General features: G+C 33.6%; 1 protein-coding gene across 1 annotated transcript in view; it reads right to left on the minus strand.

The window, feature by feature from the left end:
- Positions 1–217: 217 nt before the first annotated feature.
- The window catches only part of GDPD1 (glycerophosphodiester phosphodiesterase domain containing 1), a gene marked incomplete at its 5' end in the record, with an annotated part of 33,921 nt that continues 14,814 nt past the window's right edge, over positions 218–19,324 (minus strand). Inside the window, 8 exons of the mRNA XM_084238398.1 lie at positions 218–563; positions 970–1,021; positions 2,537–2,596; positions 3,885–4,018; positions 8,555–8,644; positions 9,179–9,297; positions 12,142–12,187; positions 14,734–14,869. Of these exons, the coding sequence (XP_084094524.1) occupies positions 441–563; positions 970–1,021; positions 2,537–2,596; positions 3,885–4,018; positions 8,555–8,644; positions 9,179–9,297; positions 12,142–12,187; positions 14,734–14,869 (760 nt within the window). The 3' untranslated portion in view covers positions 218–440. The remainder of the gene's footprint in view (positions 564–969; positions 1,022–2,536; positions 2,597–3,884; positions 4,019–8,554; positions 8,645–9,178; positions 9,298–12,141; positions 12,188–14,733; positions 14,870–19,324) is intronic.

Here is a 19,324-nt window from a genome sequence, read left to right on the forward strand (position 1 = left end):
CCACCTTTCACTAAGATGTACTTAGGAATAACAGGACAACTTAGAATAGCTTTCACAGCCTTCAATAATTTTGTTTTACTAACTAGTTGATCTTATTCAGTGAAGGCTAATGGCAAATTTATCCAAGTCTTTGATTTCAGAATTACTTACAATAGTAGAATACTGAATCATATACAGAAATCTTGATCAATAATCTACTTACATCTCATAACCAGTTATCTTTCTTAAACTATTTACAAATGTAAAATATGCAATATTGTTTAAAATAAATATACAATATATAATTTCTACATTCTCAGACAGGATTAAAAATGAGGTAATTTAAAACAACTGATTAAACCTTTTACCATTTGGAAACAATGGCTTTGGGAAAGGATGGTGAAATATTTTCTCTTAGGTCTTTCCATGTTTTTCTTGACTGCTACTGAGTACCTCCTTTCCTATGTGGAAAAATTATGTAAAAAATCCTTCAGCTTTGTTGGATAATCTGTCATCACCCCAGTTGCTCCCAAGTCAAAAGCTCTTTTGTATTCTTGCTCTTCATTTAATACCCAGATATATACCTGAAAATTAGAAGCATGAGACGTATGTGAAGAAATGTTAAAATAGAAAATTATTTTTATAAGAGAACTTATCTACTGTAATCTCAGTTCAAAATAATCTTTAAAATATGTAATTTTAAGAAATAAATTAATTATTTCTAGAAATTCCACTTTATTCATTAAATATGCAGTTTCCTCCCTCTGATTTTGGCTATTCTCAAATATACATAAGAGGATTCTAGATACAGAAATACCAATGCTTTCTTTTTAACTGTGAGGCAGAGTTTAAAGTATTACACTGTGAACAAGTCAGGCAATATCATTAGATTCTGGACCAAATTAAATTAGTTACAAATTCCTAACTTTTATACTTGTGTTAAACTGGCAAGCTTTGGGGTTTCCAAAATTCATCATCCCAGAAACTTACTTGAATGCCTCGGGCAGTAAGGTGGTCAAACAATGCTTTTCTCATTAGTAAACTAGAAAAGAAAAGCAGAATGGATTTAGGTACTTCTTAGCCCCAGCAAAGAATTAGAATTAGTCCTTAGTCCTGATTTAGTCAATTTAGAGTTTATAATTCCTACTTGAATTTAATCCCAATGCTTCAGTAATAATAGCTGCTGTAGTGGATACATTTTCTAGATCTGCTTTCACATCTGTATACTGCTGGCTAACAACCAGAATCTCCTTTTTTACTTCTTTTTACCACTAGATCCTCAGAAGACTCATTCTTTTTTTTTTTTTTTTTAAAGATTTATTTATTTAGGGCCACTCTGGTGGCGCAAGGGGTTAAGACGCAACCTATGAAGCTGTCTGCAGCCACTGCAGCACAAGTTTGATCCCCGGCCAGGGAGGTAACCCACATGGCACAGCAGACCTCTCCTGACTCACCCGCTGTTCCCCTCAGCAATGTATTTTACTCACTTTGCCTTTTCTGCTTCCCACTCTGTCTCTGGTGAATCCTCTCACCCCCCACACCGCTGGCCTGTACTCCAGTTGTTGTATGAATAAAAAAAAATAAAGATTTATTTATTTATGCATACAAGAACTGGAGTACAGGCCAGTGGTGTGGGGGATGAGAGGATTCACCAGAGACAGAGTGGGGAACAGAACAGACAGACTGACTAAACTACACTGCTGAGGGGAGCAGTGGGCGAGTCAGGAGAGGTCTGCTGCGCTGTGTGGGTTGCTCCCTGGCGGGGTATCGAACTCGTGCTGCAGTGGCTGTGGACAGCTTCATAGGTTGCGTCTTAACCCCTCGCGCCACTAGGGAGGCCCAGGAGACACATTCTTACTGAAGCTGGAAAGTCAGTGTATGTACATATATACTGTGGTACACAATTGGAAAAGTTTTCCAACTTTTTGAAAAAGGAGAAAGGTAATAAAAGGTTATAATTTAGGACTATTCCTTAAACATTAAAATTTCCATTTTAAAGCAAAATACAGCATAATAAATTTGTGGGGTTTGCCTAAAATTCAACTCAACATGTCTAAAAATTAAGGTATTTTCTTTAAATTAGGTTTAAAGAAGGTGGGTCTTTCTACCTTTTGTGGGTGGGTCTTCCTTTCTAAATGTTGGTGTAGATTTTTCTGCCATTAGTGTCAATATATACTTTTACATATACTTTATTGCTATATACACCTCTTTTTACCATGCTTTGACCACAGCATAGTGGAAAAATCAAACAAGTAGAAAGGAATGATTATATATCCAGCCCTTCTACTAACAAGCCATGTAATTTTAAGTAAATCATTTAGCTGTGGATGGGTACTCCATTTTCTCCTAAAGTTGGGTAAGACTTTCTCTCAAGATTCCTCCAAAGGTTTTGTGAGTAGTAATTAAGCTAGTTCTGAATAATTCATACATATTTGTATACTATGTTCAACATGTCCTTGTTACAAATTATAAGTAGGAAGCTTGCAATAAATTTAAGCACAGTATTTAATAAATGCAGCTAAAACAATATGTTATAGTAAGAAAATAAAATTCTTACATATCAGAAAGCCAGATGAGAAACTTTTGACCTCTGGACATGGTATGTGCTTCTTTCAGCCTGAGGTAAAATAAAATTTGAATCATAAATTAGAGACACAAGAATTTGTTAGTATGATACAGTAAGTTCAAAAATGAAACAGTGTCTCACACAGTGCTTTGCCCACAAAATATCTGTAAAAGGACAAAAATAAATTAAAAAAAAATGGCCATTTGGGTTCTGTCTCCACTGATTTCAACTTAACTTTTTGCTACCTTTGTACCCTGTACCCTGTGATCCTTGGAGCAGCCAGTACTGCCTCCCCCCAAATATGGTAGCAAACCTGCTGCTTTCCCACCAGGATAAGGGGGCTGAACTCCACCCTCTGATGTCCAGACACCACCAAAGCTGGAAAAGAAGATGCATATGCAGTACTGTGGTCTGAATTCTGCTCCTGACCTCCTAAGCAAGGGGTGTCTAGGAAGAGGCAGAGCTGAGGGACCATTTCTCCCCCGGAGCTCCAAATTCTTTAAATTCAGATATTATTATAATTTTACAGCTAAAAATCACATTTAAGTATGCACCATTGTAGATGAAACGATCTTTCTTTAATAATAACACTAATAAACATAATTTAACAATAAAAGCTATCATTTATTGAGTGTTTCGTATTTGCCAGAAAATACTAAGTGATATATAAATATATGTATATTTATGGAACACTTCACAAATTTGCCTGTCATCCTTGGGCTAGGCCTATGCTAACCTTCTCTGTATTGTTCAGTTTTCCAATGTGTAAACACTATTTTATATATCTTTATCTTTATAGTAAATTAGTATGAGAAAAGCAAGGTTTTGTACCCAGTAGAGAAATTATGAAAATACAGATGTATCTTATCTATGCTCCAGAGGTTTTTCTGGTTGTTGTGGTAGTGGCTGTTTTTCCTTCCTAAATATATTAAATACTGGTGGTGAATTTGGAGTTTAATGTAACGTTAGCTGAATGTTGTTCTCAAAATAGTAGAAAGAAGTAAGGGAAGTTGGAGAGCAATTGTTATTTGACATTAGAATAACAGAATTATTATGCTCCAATAATTAAGTTCAATTATTTTTACCTGACTTGTGAGTACACAGGCACAGAGTCGTTATTTGAGATGGGTCCAGCTCAGATACTTACTTATAACCTATTATTAATTAATTTTACAGAACATGTCTTGATTATATCATAAAGTATTGTTAACATAAGTCAGCTAACCAAACATGGAAGTAACTACAACCACCTATTCCTTATCATTGATATTGATATTAATGAGCCTTTATCTTCGTCCCCCTATACTTGATATCTGATGAAAACAGGACAACCACTTACTTCAGCATGATAGAAGGCATTGGGATTTCAAAAAATTGTTCTCGAATGGGCACAAAGGGCAGGAGGCCAGTGAAGAACAGGCCAAGAATGAGAAGAACACGTTGTAGACTGAAGAGGATAGGAATATTTGAATTCTGAAAGACACAAGCAATATTATATGTTACTTTACAACTGTTCAAATAAAGAGGATCATTTCACACACCTCAAAATTTTCCTAGACTGTATCTTGCCATCTGTTAAAAGTACTCTTTAAATTATCAATATTTATTTCTAAACATATCACACTACAAAACAGTTAGTCCTTGACAAATGGGTCAGGATCTATCTTGGACTCCAAGGTGTATCTTGGAGACCCAAGATCTTGCAGTCCAAGATCTACTTCTGTCTTACCACTAGATTGTGCTTATCATTAGATATTAAACAATACCAAATCAATAGCACTGATAAAGAAATGAAGATATGGAATATTCAGTGACCTCACTAGTGTTTAAAAAACATGCAACTATATCTATAGATATCCATGTATTTCATCATATTTACAGATGTATAGTTGTATATATTTAAATAGGATACGACACAGCAAAAATATATAGTTATATATATGTATATTTTAAATGGGATATAAATCAAATATATAGATATATGTTAATACCATTGCAAATATGACAACTTTCAGCTACATTATGGATCAAATATAAATAGAATCTTGTAAGCTTGTTCAAGAATCTAACCACCGGGCCTCCCTGGTGGCACAGGGGTTGAAGACAGCGCTATCAAATTAAGGGCAGCCACTGCAACACCAGTTGGATCCCTGGTCAGGGAGCTAACCTACATGGCACAGCAGATGTCTCCTATCATGCCTGCTGCTTCCCTCAGCAGTGTATTTCAGTAAATCCACCTGTTCTGCTCCTCACTCTGTCTGGTGAAATCCTCACCCCCCCCATACCTCTGTCCTACATCCTGATTCTTGTATGCATAAATAAATAAATTAAATAAATAATATAACCACCATTTAAAATTTCTATTGGAAAATGTGGTCAAGATACCAAATCCCTTAGAATTCAATTTTCATATATATATATATATATACACACATATACATGTGTCTATGTATACATACACACACACACATACACACACAAACTTTTTTTGTCAAACTGAAACTCTATACCTGTGAAACAAATCCCCATACTCTTCTATCACTAATCTTTCCTGTTTTTGACTTTAAAATAAAAACACATTATGGTAAAATTAACTTTTTCTATACAAAAGTAATATATTGAAACAATGTTAAGTATTTTAAATATTTGCTTTGAGTCACCCAGTTCTTTATTTTATTATTATTTTTTGAGGATTTATTTATTCTTGCATAGAAGAACTGGGATGTAGGCCAGAGGTGGGGGTGGGGAGTGAGAGAGTTCTCACCAGAGACAAGAGTGGGGAGCAGAACACGTGGATCTACTGAAATACACTGCTGAGGGGAGCAGCAGGCAAAACAGGAGAGATCTGCTGTGTCACGTGGTCAGCTTCCTGGTGGAAGATCAAACTCATGCCACAGGCTGGTGATAGCTTGATAGCGCTGAGACTTAACCCCTGTGTCACCAGGGGAGGCCTGGCATTAGTATTTTTTTTTTTAAGATTTATTTATTTATTTATACAAGAACCAGGGTACAGGCCAGATTCACAGGAGGGTGAGAGGATTCACCAGAGACAGAGCAGGGAACAGAACAGGCAGACTGACGAAACACAAGGCTGAGGGGAGCAGTGGGCACGACAGGAAAGGTCTGTCTTGCGCCATGTGGGATTCTCAACGGCTGGCCGGAATGAACCTGAGCTGCAGAGGCTTCGGACAGCTTCACAGTGCTGCAATCGACCGCCTGAGCCACCAGGGGAGGCCCCTATTTTTTTTAAGTGTTCAAGTAATTCCATTATACATCCAAGTTTAAGAACCAGTACAAGGCTTCCCTGGTGGCGCAAGGGGTTAAGACGCAACCTATGAAGCTATCACCAGCCACTACAGCATGAGTTCGATCCCTGGCCAGGGACCTCTCCTGACTCGCCTGCTGCTCCCCTCAGCAGTGTATTTCAGTCAGTCTGCCTGTTCTGTTCCCCACTCTGTCTCTAGTGAATCCTCTCACCCCCCCCCACTTCTGGCCTGTACCCCAGTTCTTGGATGCATAAATAAATAAATCTTAAAAAAAAAAAGAACCCGTACATTAAATATGAGTAAGGAAAAGAGTCATTAAGTAAAAATAAGTCCCACATATTTTCCTATCATCACTGTGTGCCCCACATTATTTTTATATTTTTAGTTTCTAGCATCTGGGAATTAAGCAGCTAATGTAAAATTTTTATAAATCATACTTTAAGAACTGTAAAAGATGCATGATTTAGTTACACAGCATCTTATAGTATGAATGGCAAATATTATTGAGGTACTTTTACAACCATGTTTGAAATTACTGCTGAAAATTTTAGTCTTTAAACTCTAAATGACAGAAAGCTAGAAGCTTCTGGAAAAATATGTGAATCAAGGAGAAAGTTCTGGGATTCTGGGCTAAAAGTGAACTTTGCATTTTGAAATAATTATAGACTCATAGATTGCTGTAAAAACATAAGCTTCCCATGCATCCTTAATCCAGCTGCCCCAAGAAATACAGTATCAAAACCAGGAACTAACAAGTATAATTACAGACCTAATTCTTTTTCAACATTTTTTTTTCTTTTATATTTTCAAAGGATAGGTTTATTAGGAAAAGGAGGAGAGCAAAGAGTTGCTGCTGCATTTGAAAGAAAAAGGTTTGTGTCACTATTTTTATTAACCTGTGTTCATCAGTGCATGTACACAGTTTAGTGCAATTTTAACCAATGTATAGATTGGTGTAACTACCACAGTCAAGATACAGAACTGTTCCATCACCAATCAAGAACTTACTCATGCTACTCTTTGTATTTGTTCCCACTTTCTATTCTCCCTTACCCCCACCCCCCGCATACCCCACCCTCACCGTGGCTGTGCCCTAGAGCTATCTGCTCCTCATATCTACAGTTTTGAGAATGTTACAAAAATAAAATCTTTTGTAACCTTCTGGAATTAATTTTTTTCACTAAGAAAAATGTCCTCAAGGACCATACAGATTATTGCATGTATCAAGAGTACATTCCCTTTATTGATGAGTAGCATTATATGTTGTATGTTGCTATATGTTCTATGTTCTTCAGTCATTTACTGATTAAAGGGTATTTGGGTTGCCAGTATCTTTGCTATTAAAAATAAAACCGCTATAAACATTCAAGTAAAGGTTTTTATGTGGATAAGTTTTCATTTCTTTGAGACAATGCCCAAGAATGAGATTATTGGTTAACATGGTAAGTATATATTTATATTTTGATATATAATTGTATGTGAGAAGTGTATATTTTGTAAGAAACTACCCAACTAATGAAGAGAGTGGCTGAACTATTTAACATTCCCATCAGTGATGTATGAAAGATCTAGTTTCTCCTCATCTCCTCAGGCATTTGCTGTTACCACTATTTTTTATTTGAAAAAAATATTTGAATGATGTAAAAAGATTAGCAGGTCATAGAGTCTACAGTATATACATCCCTTTTAATGATTATGATTAGTTATGGAAACGACAGACAATGATTAGTTATGGAAAAGACTTAAATCTTAAATTTCTAGGGATCTGAAGTCACTCTGCATAGTGATTACTCTCTCCTGCTGTAGACAAGATTCTTGGGATCTCACAGATTCTATTACAAAGAAATAAAACATACTTGCCTTAATGGAGGCGCCTCAGTTGCACTTTTAATTGTAATGGTTCTGATCTTGGATCTGTTTTTGCCTTCTTTGCTAGGGAGGAAGGCCTTCTCAAAAATTTTTTTGTATTTTAGAATTTCTACATGATATTTCTTCTGCACTATCGCTCATATATAAACAGTCTTCAATGCTTAAGGTTTTTTTTTTTTAACGTTTTGAGCTTTAAGTTCTCTTAGCTGATGATATAGCTACACTTGCTTATAGAAACTTAGCGTACCATTTCAAAAGATATCAAATTAATTTCTTATAGGTATGTTTTCTTCAAAAAGAAAATTTTCAGTAGGTAGAAAGCTCTACTTTTATACAATACCTGATAATCATGATCCTTGTTTAATCTGATTAATTCTATTTGGGATACACAGTAAAAAGAAGTTTGAGCAGCAGAAATGAAGAACTTAATATTTAATTCAAAATTACACGCAAAAATTACAATTACCTAAGGAAAAAAAGACACTAAAAGATAAGAATCATATTTTGTTTCTAATGTACACAATGTTGGTGAACAACTAATATTAGCATGTGAAAATAATAATTGCGTGGCTATAGGGCATTACATTGAACTTACATTGCATTAACTCTAGTTAAACTAGGAGTTACATAAATGCCGGAATGCCTGGTTCATCAGCGCTCACTTTTATCCATGACTGAGATATGACAATTCACTATTAAATCCATTATTCCTATTAGCAAACTTCTGATTAGTTGCTCCTACCCAGTACTATTTTTCTTTAAACCAAGACTATGAAACAAGATAATTCTTAAAATAATTACTGTAATAAATTATTATTTGTAGATATAGAACAACAGCAAAGATAGACCACTTGTTATCATTTTTGAAGCTTACCTCTTTGTAGCACTTTTTTACAATTTCATAGCTGGCATTACCCCACACTGTTATGTGTTCTCGTCTGTACTGTTTCACCAACTCTGAAACCTACATGTGAAAATTCAAAATTTTATGCATGTGTTTATTTGTAAACCTACTGACATTATTTCACTTAAAAAGAATTTATAACTAGCAGTGAAAAGCACATTTTGGAACATGGATATATATAAATTAAGTTTCTTTTATAAAATATAAGAAAATTATTTACCATTTACCATTATATGATTGATCTAGTAGGACAAGACTGTTGGTGTGCAGTCTGACACAATTACTTTTTAATTTGACATACACTAATTATAATTGAAACAAGTTAAACTAGAAGTTGCACAAATGCCAGAATGATTGGTTCATAAAAGCTCACTTTTATCCATGACTGAGACATGACAATTCACTTTGAAAATAAGCTTTCCTACAGTAAAGTGATCTCTCCTACCAAGGCATTATTTAAAACAATACTGATCTTTTAAAGTGTCACATTTCCTTGGACATTATATAACAATCTATGCAGTCAGCTACTCTAGCCTCTAGTTTAGTTTGTGAAATCCGATGCAACACACCCAGAGCAGGCAATGCCTTAAGTACCTTCTTAATCAGCAAATTGTTGTTGACTTTGATATCGATGTTAATGGGAGTATTAGGAAAGGCTTCAAAAACTTCTTTCAATAATGGAATTCGGTTATCTTTTCCTTCACATTCGCCTTCTGAGAAAGCAAGATTTTAAAATGCATTTTATAAAGGTAACTTTTACTTTTATAGTATGATTCATAAGGCAATTACAAAATGATGACAAGTATAAAGAAAAGAAAAATCACCAAAATACAAACTTATATAACCATTGTCACCAATTGATGTACTTTCCTTACATTTTTCTATGTGTAACTTAATATAATTATAGTCTATCTACAGATTTTAACCTGATCTTTATACCAAAGTAAAAATAAGTAGTTCATGTTGACACACTGTCTTTACAAATATAAGCTTTAAATATTTTCATTAAATTTAATGATAAAATAAATCTTTTATTCCCCTTCAAGTAAGTGTAAACTGATTTCTGTTACTTAAAATAGTTTAAACTATTACTTTTAAGTCTAAACACATTTTAGTTCTGTACTACTCAATATGGTAGCCACTAGCTACATAAAATGTAAAAGTTCAAAAATGAAAAATTCAGTTGGTCAGTTGCACTAGTCATATCTCAAGTGCTCAGTAGTTATACGTGGCTATTGGCTATTATAATGGACATTACAAATATAGAGCATTTCTACCACTATAGAAAGTTCTATTTAGACAGTGCTATTCTAGGTAAGTAAAAACTTTATTAGATTCTCAAGTGTGGAAAAATCAATTTAGCCATCAAAAGCATAGCCACAGGGCAATAGTTACTCACACCCAAGTAAGACGTATATATGAATCAACTTAGAAGTGTATCAAACAGATAAAGCCAACATTGTAAAGGTAAAATGACACATTACACAGTAAGAACAATATTACATCTAATAGTGAATGAACAAGGATATAAAGATGTGTGCTAAGAAAAAGTGTTAAATGAATGTGAAGATAATTAAATTGGATGCCTCAGTTGACACAGAATGTAGAAAAAGAACTGGAGAAAGAATTTGCCCCAGTATTGTTCTGGGTAGAGGATAACCCAGGGAAATGGTGGGGGCAAGGGTGGGAGGCACCACAAAAAGGGAATGAGGACAATCACAGGAAAACAAGAATGTTAAGCAAGGAGCATACTAAAGGATATGTTAGGTGGTGGAATTAGTGAAGTAGCCTGTAGCTCATGCTAGAACTTTAAAATTGATCATTATAGTCAACTCTAGATCATGTAAATTACATATTTCCTATGAAATAAAAAGACTATATTCAAGTAAACAGGGTTAGATGATAACAAACCCTTTGGTTAACACTTCCCCCCTCCTTCTTCACATTTATTTTTAACGTAGTCTGTGGTACATCAAAGTACCTTTTGAAAGAAAACAATTACTTCTTCAATAGAGTTACAAACCGCAAAGAGAGCAAGAGGGCTAAAACGTGTATTCCTCTGAGAGCTGATAGTTTCCCTGATTCCAGTTTTTATAGTACTATATATGTCTATTTTAAATGTAGTAAAGTTCGCATATGAAGTTAATTACATGAGTTGAATGTAATATGAAAATTATTCTCTATAGTTGTATGAAACTTGAGAGAATATGGCATTGATATATGACATTTGCAGAGACCCTTTAGCTGGACCGGCAGTATGGTATAACCAAATACTGGTCAGATAAGAAAAAGACCTAGTATCAAATCCTAGCTCTGTCATTTCCTTGTGTTATGACCCTAATTAAATTAATTTACATGATTAATTTCTTTATAACTGCAAGACTAGATGGTCTCAAAGGTCTTTTCACATTAAACATTTTATGAGTTTATGAGGGTGGTATAAAACCAGAAAAAAAATTAAAATATTTTTCTTCTTAATCTTTGTCAGACTTTAGCTTTGTTCTACAAAGGGAAAAATTGGAATAACTTCACTTATGAAATTCTGTTAACTTTCACAAGCCCAAAATTGACACCCAGCTTAATATTTACCTGGAAGGCAAAAATCAAACATCCGATCTAAATATTCCTTAGAGATAGCTAATTTAATCAATATTCTGATTTTTACTTGACTTTCCAAAATTTCTCAATCAAGGAGAAATTACAGTGGCCAATTTTAAATCTAGTTCACAGAGCAGTTATAGTCTGGAAAATTAATAGCAACAATTCCTTAACATTTAACCAAGATTTCAACAATATGCAAGCCATACCAAGAACTATAACATACAGCATCATGTGGTTTTACTAAGTTATAATTGAGACACTTGAGTCATCGTGATAGTGAGGGCACATATGTTCTTAGCACCGGTATCTCAAAGTGGTATATTTTCCATTCTAACATAATTAACACATTGGGTCCAGGAACATGTTTCTTTGTGAGAAATATTCACTCAGAAGAAAGAAAACTGCTATGCTAGTGATTAAAAAGTGAAGATTAGTAGGAAATACATAGTCATTTGAGTAGCAGAATTCTTAATGATTTAAAATATGGAGTGGATAAATGACATAGAATCAAATGATACAGAATTAGAAAGGATCTGGAAGGAATCCTTTAAATTTCTTTTCATTTATTATTTTTATTTATGTTGACTAGCCACTATAAACTAAAGTAATATTCTAAAACTTGAAGATTTAGAAATACAAAGTACCTTGAATAATAGCTGGGCTTCTTGTAATTAATGCTCAGGCTTGGATTAAGTATATATAAATTTATAGCAACTGGTTCCTTGAATAAATTTTTGAAAGATACATATAAATTTAAATAGAATAAGCCAGTTAAATCTTTGTTCTTCATTATTACAGGGTCAAGATTTCAGATTTGTAGGCCTGAGAAAATAAGCCTTGAGGGCAGTACTTTTAGGTGAAACTTGCTATGATAACAGAACATGCATGTATATCTATTTCTCACATAAATGAATACACATTAATGTGGATGTTTAAGTTGCAGCAGGAAATATTACCTCTTTGGAATGTGACATCAAGTTTGCCAAGATAAGATGGAAGTTCCTTTGAAAGATACAATTGAATAAAGTTAAACTCTCAAAAATCAAAAAGGTTTTAGTGTCTTACATTAAGACATATTTGCTTCTTAAAAAAATAAAAGAACAAACATTATATATGTTGACATAAGGCACCCATTAGCAGAACATCCCTAACAGCAAATTAACTACAGAATTAGTTATTTTCACAACCTACAAGAAATTTGTACTATTTAAGATGAACCTTTTCTCAGTAATAAATATACAAAGATCTCAGACAAATGTCTAGAAAATGTAAAGAAAATAAATAGCAATCATATAGAAATTCTTTAAAAGCACATAATAAAATCAATTAATGTTCACATTAATAAATCAAATAAATTCTAGTTAAAATTTAGTCTAACAAGTTAGTAAATTTTGGCTTAATTATAATGTTCAATAATGGCAAGGATACAACAAAAATTAGAATTCTACTAAGGGACCTCCCAGTAGACACTTGATCCAGACAGTAAAAGGGTCAGTGGTTGTCAGAGGTTATAGTGGTGAGGCACAGAGAACTTATAGGTCATTGAAACTATTCTGCATGATACTGTAATAATGGATACATGTCAGTACATGTTATGCATAGAATGCACAACATAGAATATACAACACCAAGCATGAACCCTAATGTAAACTATGGACTTTGGGTGATGATGATTTGCACTGTAGATTAAATTATAAGAAATTTACCACTGTGATGCAGGATGTTGATAGTAAGGCAAGCTGTGCCTATGTGGAGTCAGAGGTTATAAGAGAACTCTTTGTATTTTCTGTTCAATTTTACTGTGAACCTATTAAGTGCTCTAAAAAATTAAAGTCTATTTTAAAAAAAAAGCATGGAAAAATGTGTAAAATGCCATAATGGTAGTGTTTTAAAACATATGATATACATAACATACAGTGAGACCACAACTATAAACATACAGGGTATACATACATTTAGTATTCTATTAACTTAAGTTTTCTTTAGGTGGTAAAAATAGGCACTAGTGGTAGGCAAACTAGTGATAGCGCAATAAAAAATAAAACAATGTTAAATAAAAGCCACATTCATGGGCACAGTATTTATATGTTGCATAAAAAAAGCTGTAAGTTCTTTGGAAATATTAATGAAAATAAATATTAGAATTATACGGTAATAGTATGCAGGTCAATTCACAGAGAGGCAAAATATCTGACTTTTCGTCATAAATAGTTGTTGCATTGATTTGAAAATACCCAGAATTATATACTGTTGAGTACAATGCTTGTCATAACACTGCTCAATAGGGCATAGAAGGATATACCCAAAGTACCTCATTCTAATTCTCAAGTCAACCCTAATTCTATTATATTTAATTATGTAAGAGATGTGAAGTTTATATCACAAAATTCCACCACCATGTAGAATTAATAAATGTCAACATAGTCATTTTTTTAACAAATAAAACATTATAAACTGACAAAAAAGTAGGCATTATTTTTTCTTTCATTATCAGTATTTACTATAATGAGCAATAATGAGTATGTAAACTACTAAAATAAGACTTTGAGGGTGTTTTCCTGTACTTGAAGGCTAAAACTAATATATATATATATATATATATATATATGTATACACATGTATATACATATATTTAATCTGAATAAAATAAATTATAGACTACTTCAAATAGGTTTAACTCTAATAGTTTCACATTTGAGGACTTTGAAAATTTTGTTAAAAAATGTATCAGAAGGGCCTCCCCGGTGGCGCAGCAGTTGAGCGCTGGGTTGCGGAGCTGCCCGCAGCCTCTGCAGGGCCGGTTCGATCCCCGGCTGCTCCCCGGCCACCGGAGGAGGGTCCCGCATGGCGCGCAGACCTCTCCTGCCGCCCGCTGCTCCCCTCAGCAGTGTACTTCGGTCCTTCTGCCTGCTCTGCTCCCGGCTCTGGCTCTGGTGAATTCTCTCACCCTCATGTGCTTCTGACTATACCCAGTGCTTGTATAAATAAACAAATAAACAAACAAACAAATAAATAAATAAATCTTTAAAAAAGAATGTATCAGAAAAAAGTCATCATAGATGTATGGAATGAATACAAATTTTCACTGGAAGTCAGAGTAGTTTTTAAGTTTGCTTTGACATTCACTATTTGATTACTTATCATTCTATTATTATTATTATTATTATTATTACTATTACTATTGAAGCACCATCTGGCATTCACTGTTTAAAAATATTATAGGTCGTGGGCCTCCCTGGTGGCGCAAGGGGTTAAGCACCGCATTATGAAGCAATCTGCAGCCTCTGCAGCACAAGTTCGATCCCAGCCGGTCAGGGAGCAACCCACATGGCGCTGCAGACCTCTCCTGACTCGCCCGCTGCTCCCCTCAGCAGTTTTTCAGTCAGTCTGCCTGCTCTGTTCCCCACTCTTGTCTCTGGTGAATCCTCTCACCCATATCTCTGGCCTGTACCCCAGCTCTTGTATGCATAAATAAATCAATCTTTAAAAAAATGTATTATAGGTCGTACTAGCTATTAAATATTAGTTTATTATGCATTTTTACTTACACAGTACTTGAGATCAGAGATATTTACATTGACCCCAGTTGACCTTTTCAAATTCTCATCATGTGACACTACAACTTGTTCATCTTTTGTGATATGGCAGTCCAACTCGAGCATATCAGTTCCAATTTTAACTGCACTAAAGAAATAGAGAAGAATAACATTCCAAACTTAAACATTTAGGTGAAATGCATCAGATATAAGAATTTGGAGTTACAGAACAAAATAACAAAAAAAATCCATAACAATAAAATTTCTCCTTAACACTGTCATTTATTGTGATTTCCTCATGTGAATATATTTAAAGTGAATTTAGAATAAGAGGATCACGTTGCCTCTTTTTTATAAGCAGCTATCCTAGTTCTGGCAACTCAATATAATCTAAAGAATACTTGACCAGATTTGGGACCAGTTTCTGCTTTGCCTACAAACTTGCTGTATAACTTTAGGCAAGCAAACGTCCTTCTCTGGGCCTACAGTTCCACATGTATAGAATGAAAAAAACTGAAAAACAAGAAAAGGATGCCTGCTTTTGACACTTTAATTTAACACAGGATTAGAAGTCTAGTCAGAGCAATTAAACAAGCTTCAAAAAAAGGCACCCAAATTGGAAAGGAAGAAGATTAACTCTACTTACATAGGACATAAGATAATCTTACACCAAAAAAAAATTAACATTGATCCCAGTTGACATTTTACAATGGCATTAGAAAGAATAAAATACTTAGGAATTAAACAATGAGGAGAAAGATTTATACAATGAAACCTACAAACATCATTAAAAGAAATTTAAGAAATACATAATAGAAATCGAAATGTTCATGGATTAGGACACTTACTATTGATAAAATGTAAATATTACATTTATGTATAGAGTCAATGCAATTCCTATCAAAATCCCAATGATTTTTTTTACAAAAATAGAAAAACTCATCCTAAATTCATATGGAATCTCAAGAATTCTCAAATAGTCAAACCAATCTTAAAAAAGAACACTTTTTTAAGATTGACATTTCCTGATTTCAAAACTTACTACAAAGCTACAATAATCACAACAATGTGATTAAATAGAGAAACTAATGAGATTAGAGAATCTAGAATTCTATAAACCCTGACATGTATGGTCAAATAATTTTTGACAAGGGTGAAAAGACCATTCAATGGGGGAAAGGACAGTCTTTTCAACAAATGGAGCTCAGACAACAGAACATCTGTATGTAAAAGAATAAAGATGGAGCTTTTCCTAAATCATTTTAAAAGTAAACTCAAAATGGATCAATGACCTAAACATAAGACCTAAAACAAATAAACAAACAAATTCCTAGAAGAAAACAGACAAGAAAAGCTTCATGATACTGGATTAGCCATAATTTTTTATACATGACACCAAAAGGACAGAAGGAAAAAAAAATAGACAAACTGGACACTATCAACAAAGTAAAAGGGCAGAGTGGGAGAAAATATCTGCAAATCATCTATCTAAAATGCTTGCACTTAAATTGTATACCACGATATATAAAAAGTTCTTAAAACTCAAAAACAACAAAAAAATAAATTTAAAAATGAGCAAAGGGTAGTGCATTTGACTGCAAAAATGAACAAAGAAGGGGCCTCCCTGGTAGTGCAGGCGTTTAAGGCTGAGCACTGTCAAGCTGTAGCCAGCCACTGGGTCAGGCAGGAGTTCCATCCCCAGCCAAGGAGCTAACCCACATGGCGCAGCAGACCTCTCCTGCCTCATCCACTGCTCCCCTCACAGTTTCAGTAGATCTGCCTGTTCTGCAGCCCACTCTGTCTCTGGTGAATCCTTATACCCCTGCCCCGTACCTCTGGTCTACACCCCAGTTCTTGTATGCATAAAAAAAAAAAAAAATCTTAAAAAAAAGAAAAGAAAAGACGCAAACAAAAAGTTTTTGAGTTGGTAGAACTCTTTTTTTTTGTATTTTTAAAATTTCCTTAAATATTGTTGATGTATTGTGTTTACTTTTTTAAAAAAGAGTAAGACGTGTAGAAACTGTAAACATAGATATAGTCAGCACACAGTTTTAAAATAATACGCTAGCATTCTTTAAATGCTAGTAAAAGAAAAAAGTGGTACTACTGATTTTTGGTCATGCACATGTCTTTTTTTGTATGAATGTGTTAATGGAGAGTAAGAGTGGGGTTATCTATCTTTTCCTATATTTAAAAAAAGTATATGCATTACCTAATATCGTTTGCCTTTAGCTGGTAAGTTGACTATTTTTAGAAATACTTAAGACTTACATGAAAAATATTTTCTACTTATTGTACATTTACCTCTTATCACAAAATAATATATTAAGTAAAAATTTAGAGCAATAGTAAATGCATCTGGGATAATTTGTAAATAAATTATCCTAATGAAATCATTCCAAATTTGAGGGACAAATAGCTAGAACACAGTGATGAAAGGAAAAAAATCATTTTGCCTTCAAATTTTTCCATAAATAGAAATATGCATCTATCCTATTGAACCACCAAATATTTTATATATGAATTTCTGACAAGCTAATGACAAATACAAGAAAAAACTTAGGGAAGCCAAGGTTTCAACATTTCCAGAAAAAGAAATAAAAACTCTACCTCTAAAAGAAGATGTGAAATTATCTGAAACTCCATAGAAACAATGTTTAACAACTTACAAAGATTCTTTGTTAAGGAACTTATTTGATCTCCTTTATACCTAACATGATTACTCCCATTTCATAGACCAGATAATTAGTATATTATTATTTCCATTTCATAGATAATTAATATTGTATTAATTAAATATTCTAAAATATGAGAATCAGGTCACTGATTAATTATTTTGACTCTCTGCCAATTTATACTTCCTGCTATGGCTAATACAATTTGCTTCTTTCTCTTACCATTCATGTTAATACCACAGGGATCAAGTTGTCCTATGGGTATTTACAAAGACAGCCTGGTTTAATAACCTAGTTTTATTAGCTCTTAAGAACCAGATTTTACATACTCAAGGGCTTAGTGACTGTGTAAGTGTATGTGTGTGTGTGTGTGTGCAATAAAATTCCTTAGTCCTTTGTTCTTTCTTTGGATGAGGTTTGTCTCTTTCATCTGTCTTCTGCTAATAATATTCTTTGTTCTTGAGTGCCCCTTTGTGTATCTCTTTCAGTAGGGAACTAGTGAGAGCCTACTAGGCCCAGAACTAGATGTTAGTGAGTGGGAGATCAGTAAGATGAGATTCTTGCTCCCAAGGTATCACAGAATAATCATATTCATAACCCAAAGTGTTGATGAAAGCATTTTATAAGTCTACAAAAAGGACTTATTATAAATTGTGAGATGCAATTATATGTCAGTTCTAACAACTTCTTTAGTCTTAGTAAAATAGAATGAATCAATTTTCTATATAGTAAGGCCCTTTCAATTTCCTAAACATACCTGGTCCACATATTCTCAGATCTTAATCTCAAACATTTCACATTTTAAAAACAGCTTCTTCTGCTCTACTAAATGATAGCTCTTCTCATCCTGGTATCTTCTCCATTTCCTGGTTAATTTTAACCAGGCTTCTTACATCAACTATTTACGCTTTCTCTAATATTTTTTTAGGTTTTACTTCCATGTCATGATAGTATACATTGTGAACTATATCTAAATATGTACATCAATAAGGGCAGCTAAGTTTCAGCTGCTCATTGTATTTTTACTATCTGTCCCTTAACTACTTATCCTATGAAGGACATACCATACTTAAGCAGAGTATCTGTTTTTTGCCAATTAAATATAACCTTTTTAATATATGGCACCTTGAAAATGTATGTTTAAACTACTTTTCTTGTTGCTGGTGAAACAAAAATGTTTTAAAAAATTGTCTAATTACCCTAGCAGTTAAAAACAATAGAACATTTGTAATTTTTTGAAGAACAATAAAAACGTACTTATTGATAGCAAGAACACTGATGCATAAAACAAAACAAAAATCATGACCAACAACAAAAAATATTTTAGAGATTAAAGGTAAAGATTATTTGAGTTAGGTTTTATATAAATTTCAAAGTAAATTAACAAGCAGCTTACAGATAAAAGCATCTAGCAAATACTGATAGTAATATATGTAAGAATTACCTTCTTTTAAAGTAACAGAAAACCTCCCAAAAACTAGTTACAGAAAGCTTCCACATAATGGTTCGAGAAGGTTGTGTACTTTTCAATAGCTACTGCTTGAACAAAACAATATAAAAACATTATGAGAGATATAATGTCGTATACAGCAAGTAAAACTATCTAGATTACACATTCCTTCAATAGCAAAAAAAAAAAAAAGTCAGAAGATCAAAATCTTAAAGATAAAAGATACTTACATATCATCCTTCCTTAAAAAATTATTTATTTTATGTTCAACAAGACTTGTAATCAGGGAAATGCTAATCAAAACTACAATGAGATACCATCTTACACCAGTGAGAATGGCACATATTAAAAACACTAGCAACAACAAATGTTGGCGAGGATGTAGAGAAAAAGGAACTCTGCTGCACTGCTGGTGGGAGTGCAAACTGGCCCAACCACTATGGAAAGCTGTGTGGAGATTTCTCAACCTGCTAAAGAT

The sequence above is a fragment of the Talpa europaea genome (assembly GCF_964194135.1).
Source record: "Talpa europaea genome assembly, chromosome: 7".
Lineage (NCBI taxonomy): Eukaryota > Metazoa > Chordata > Mammalia > Eulipotyphla > Talpidae > Talpa > Talpa europaea.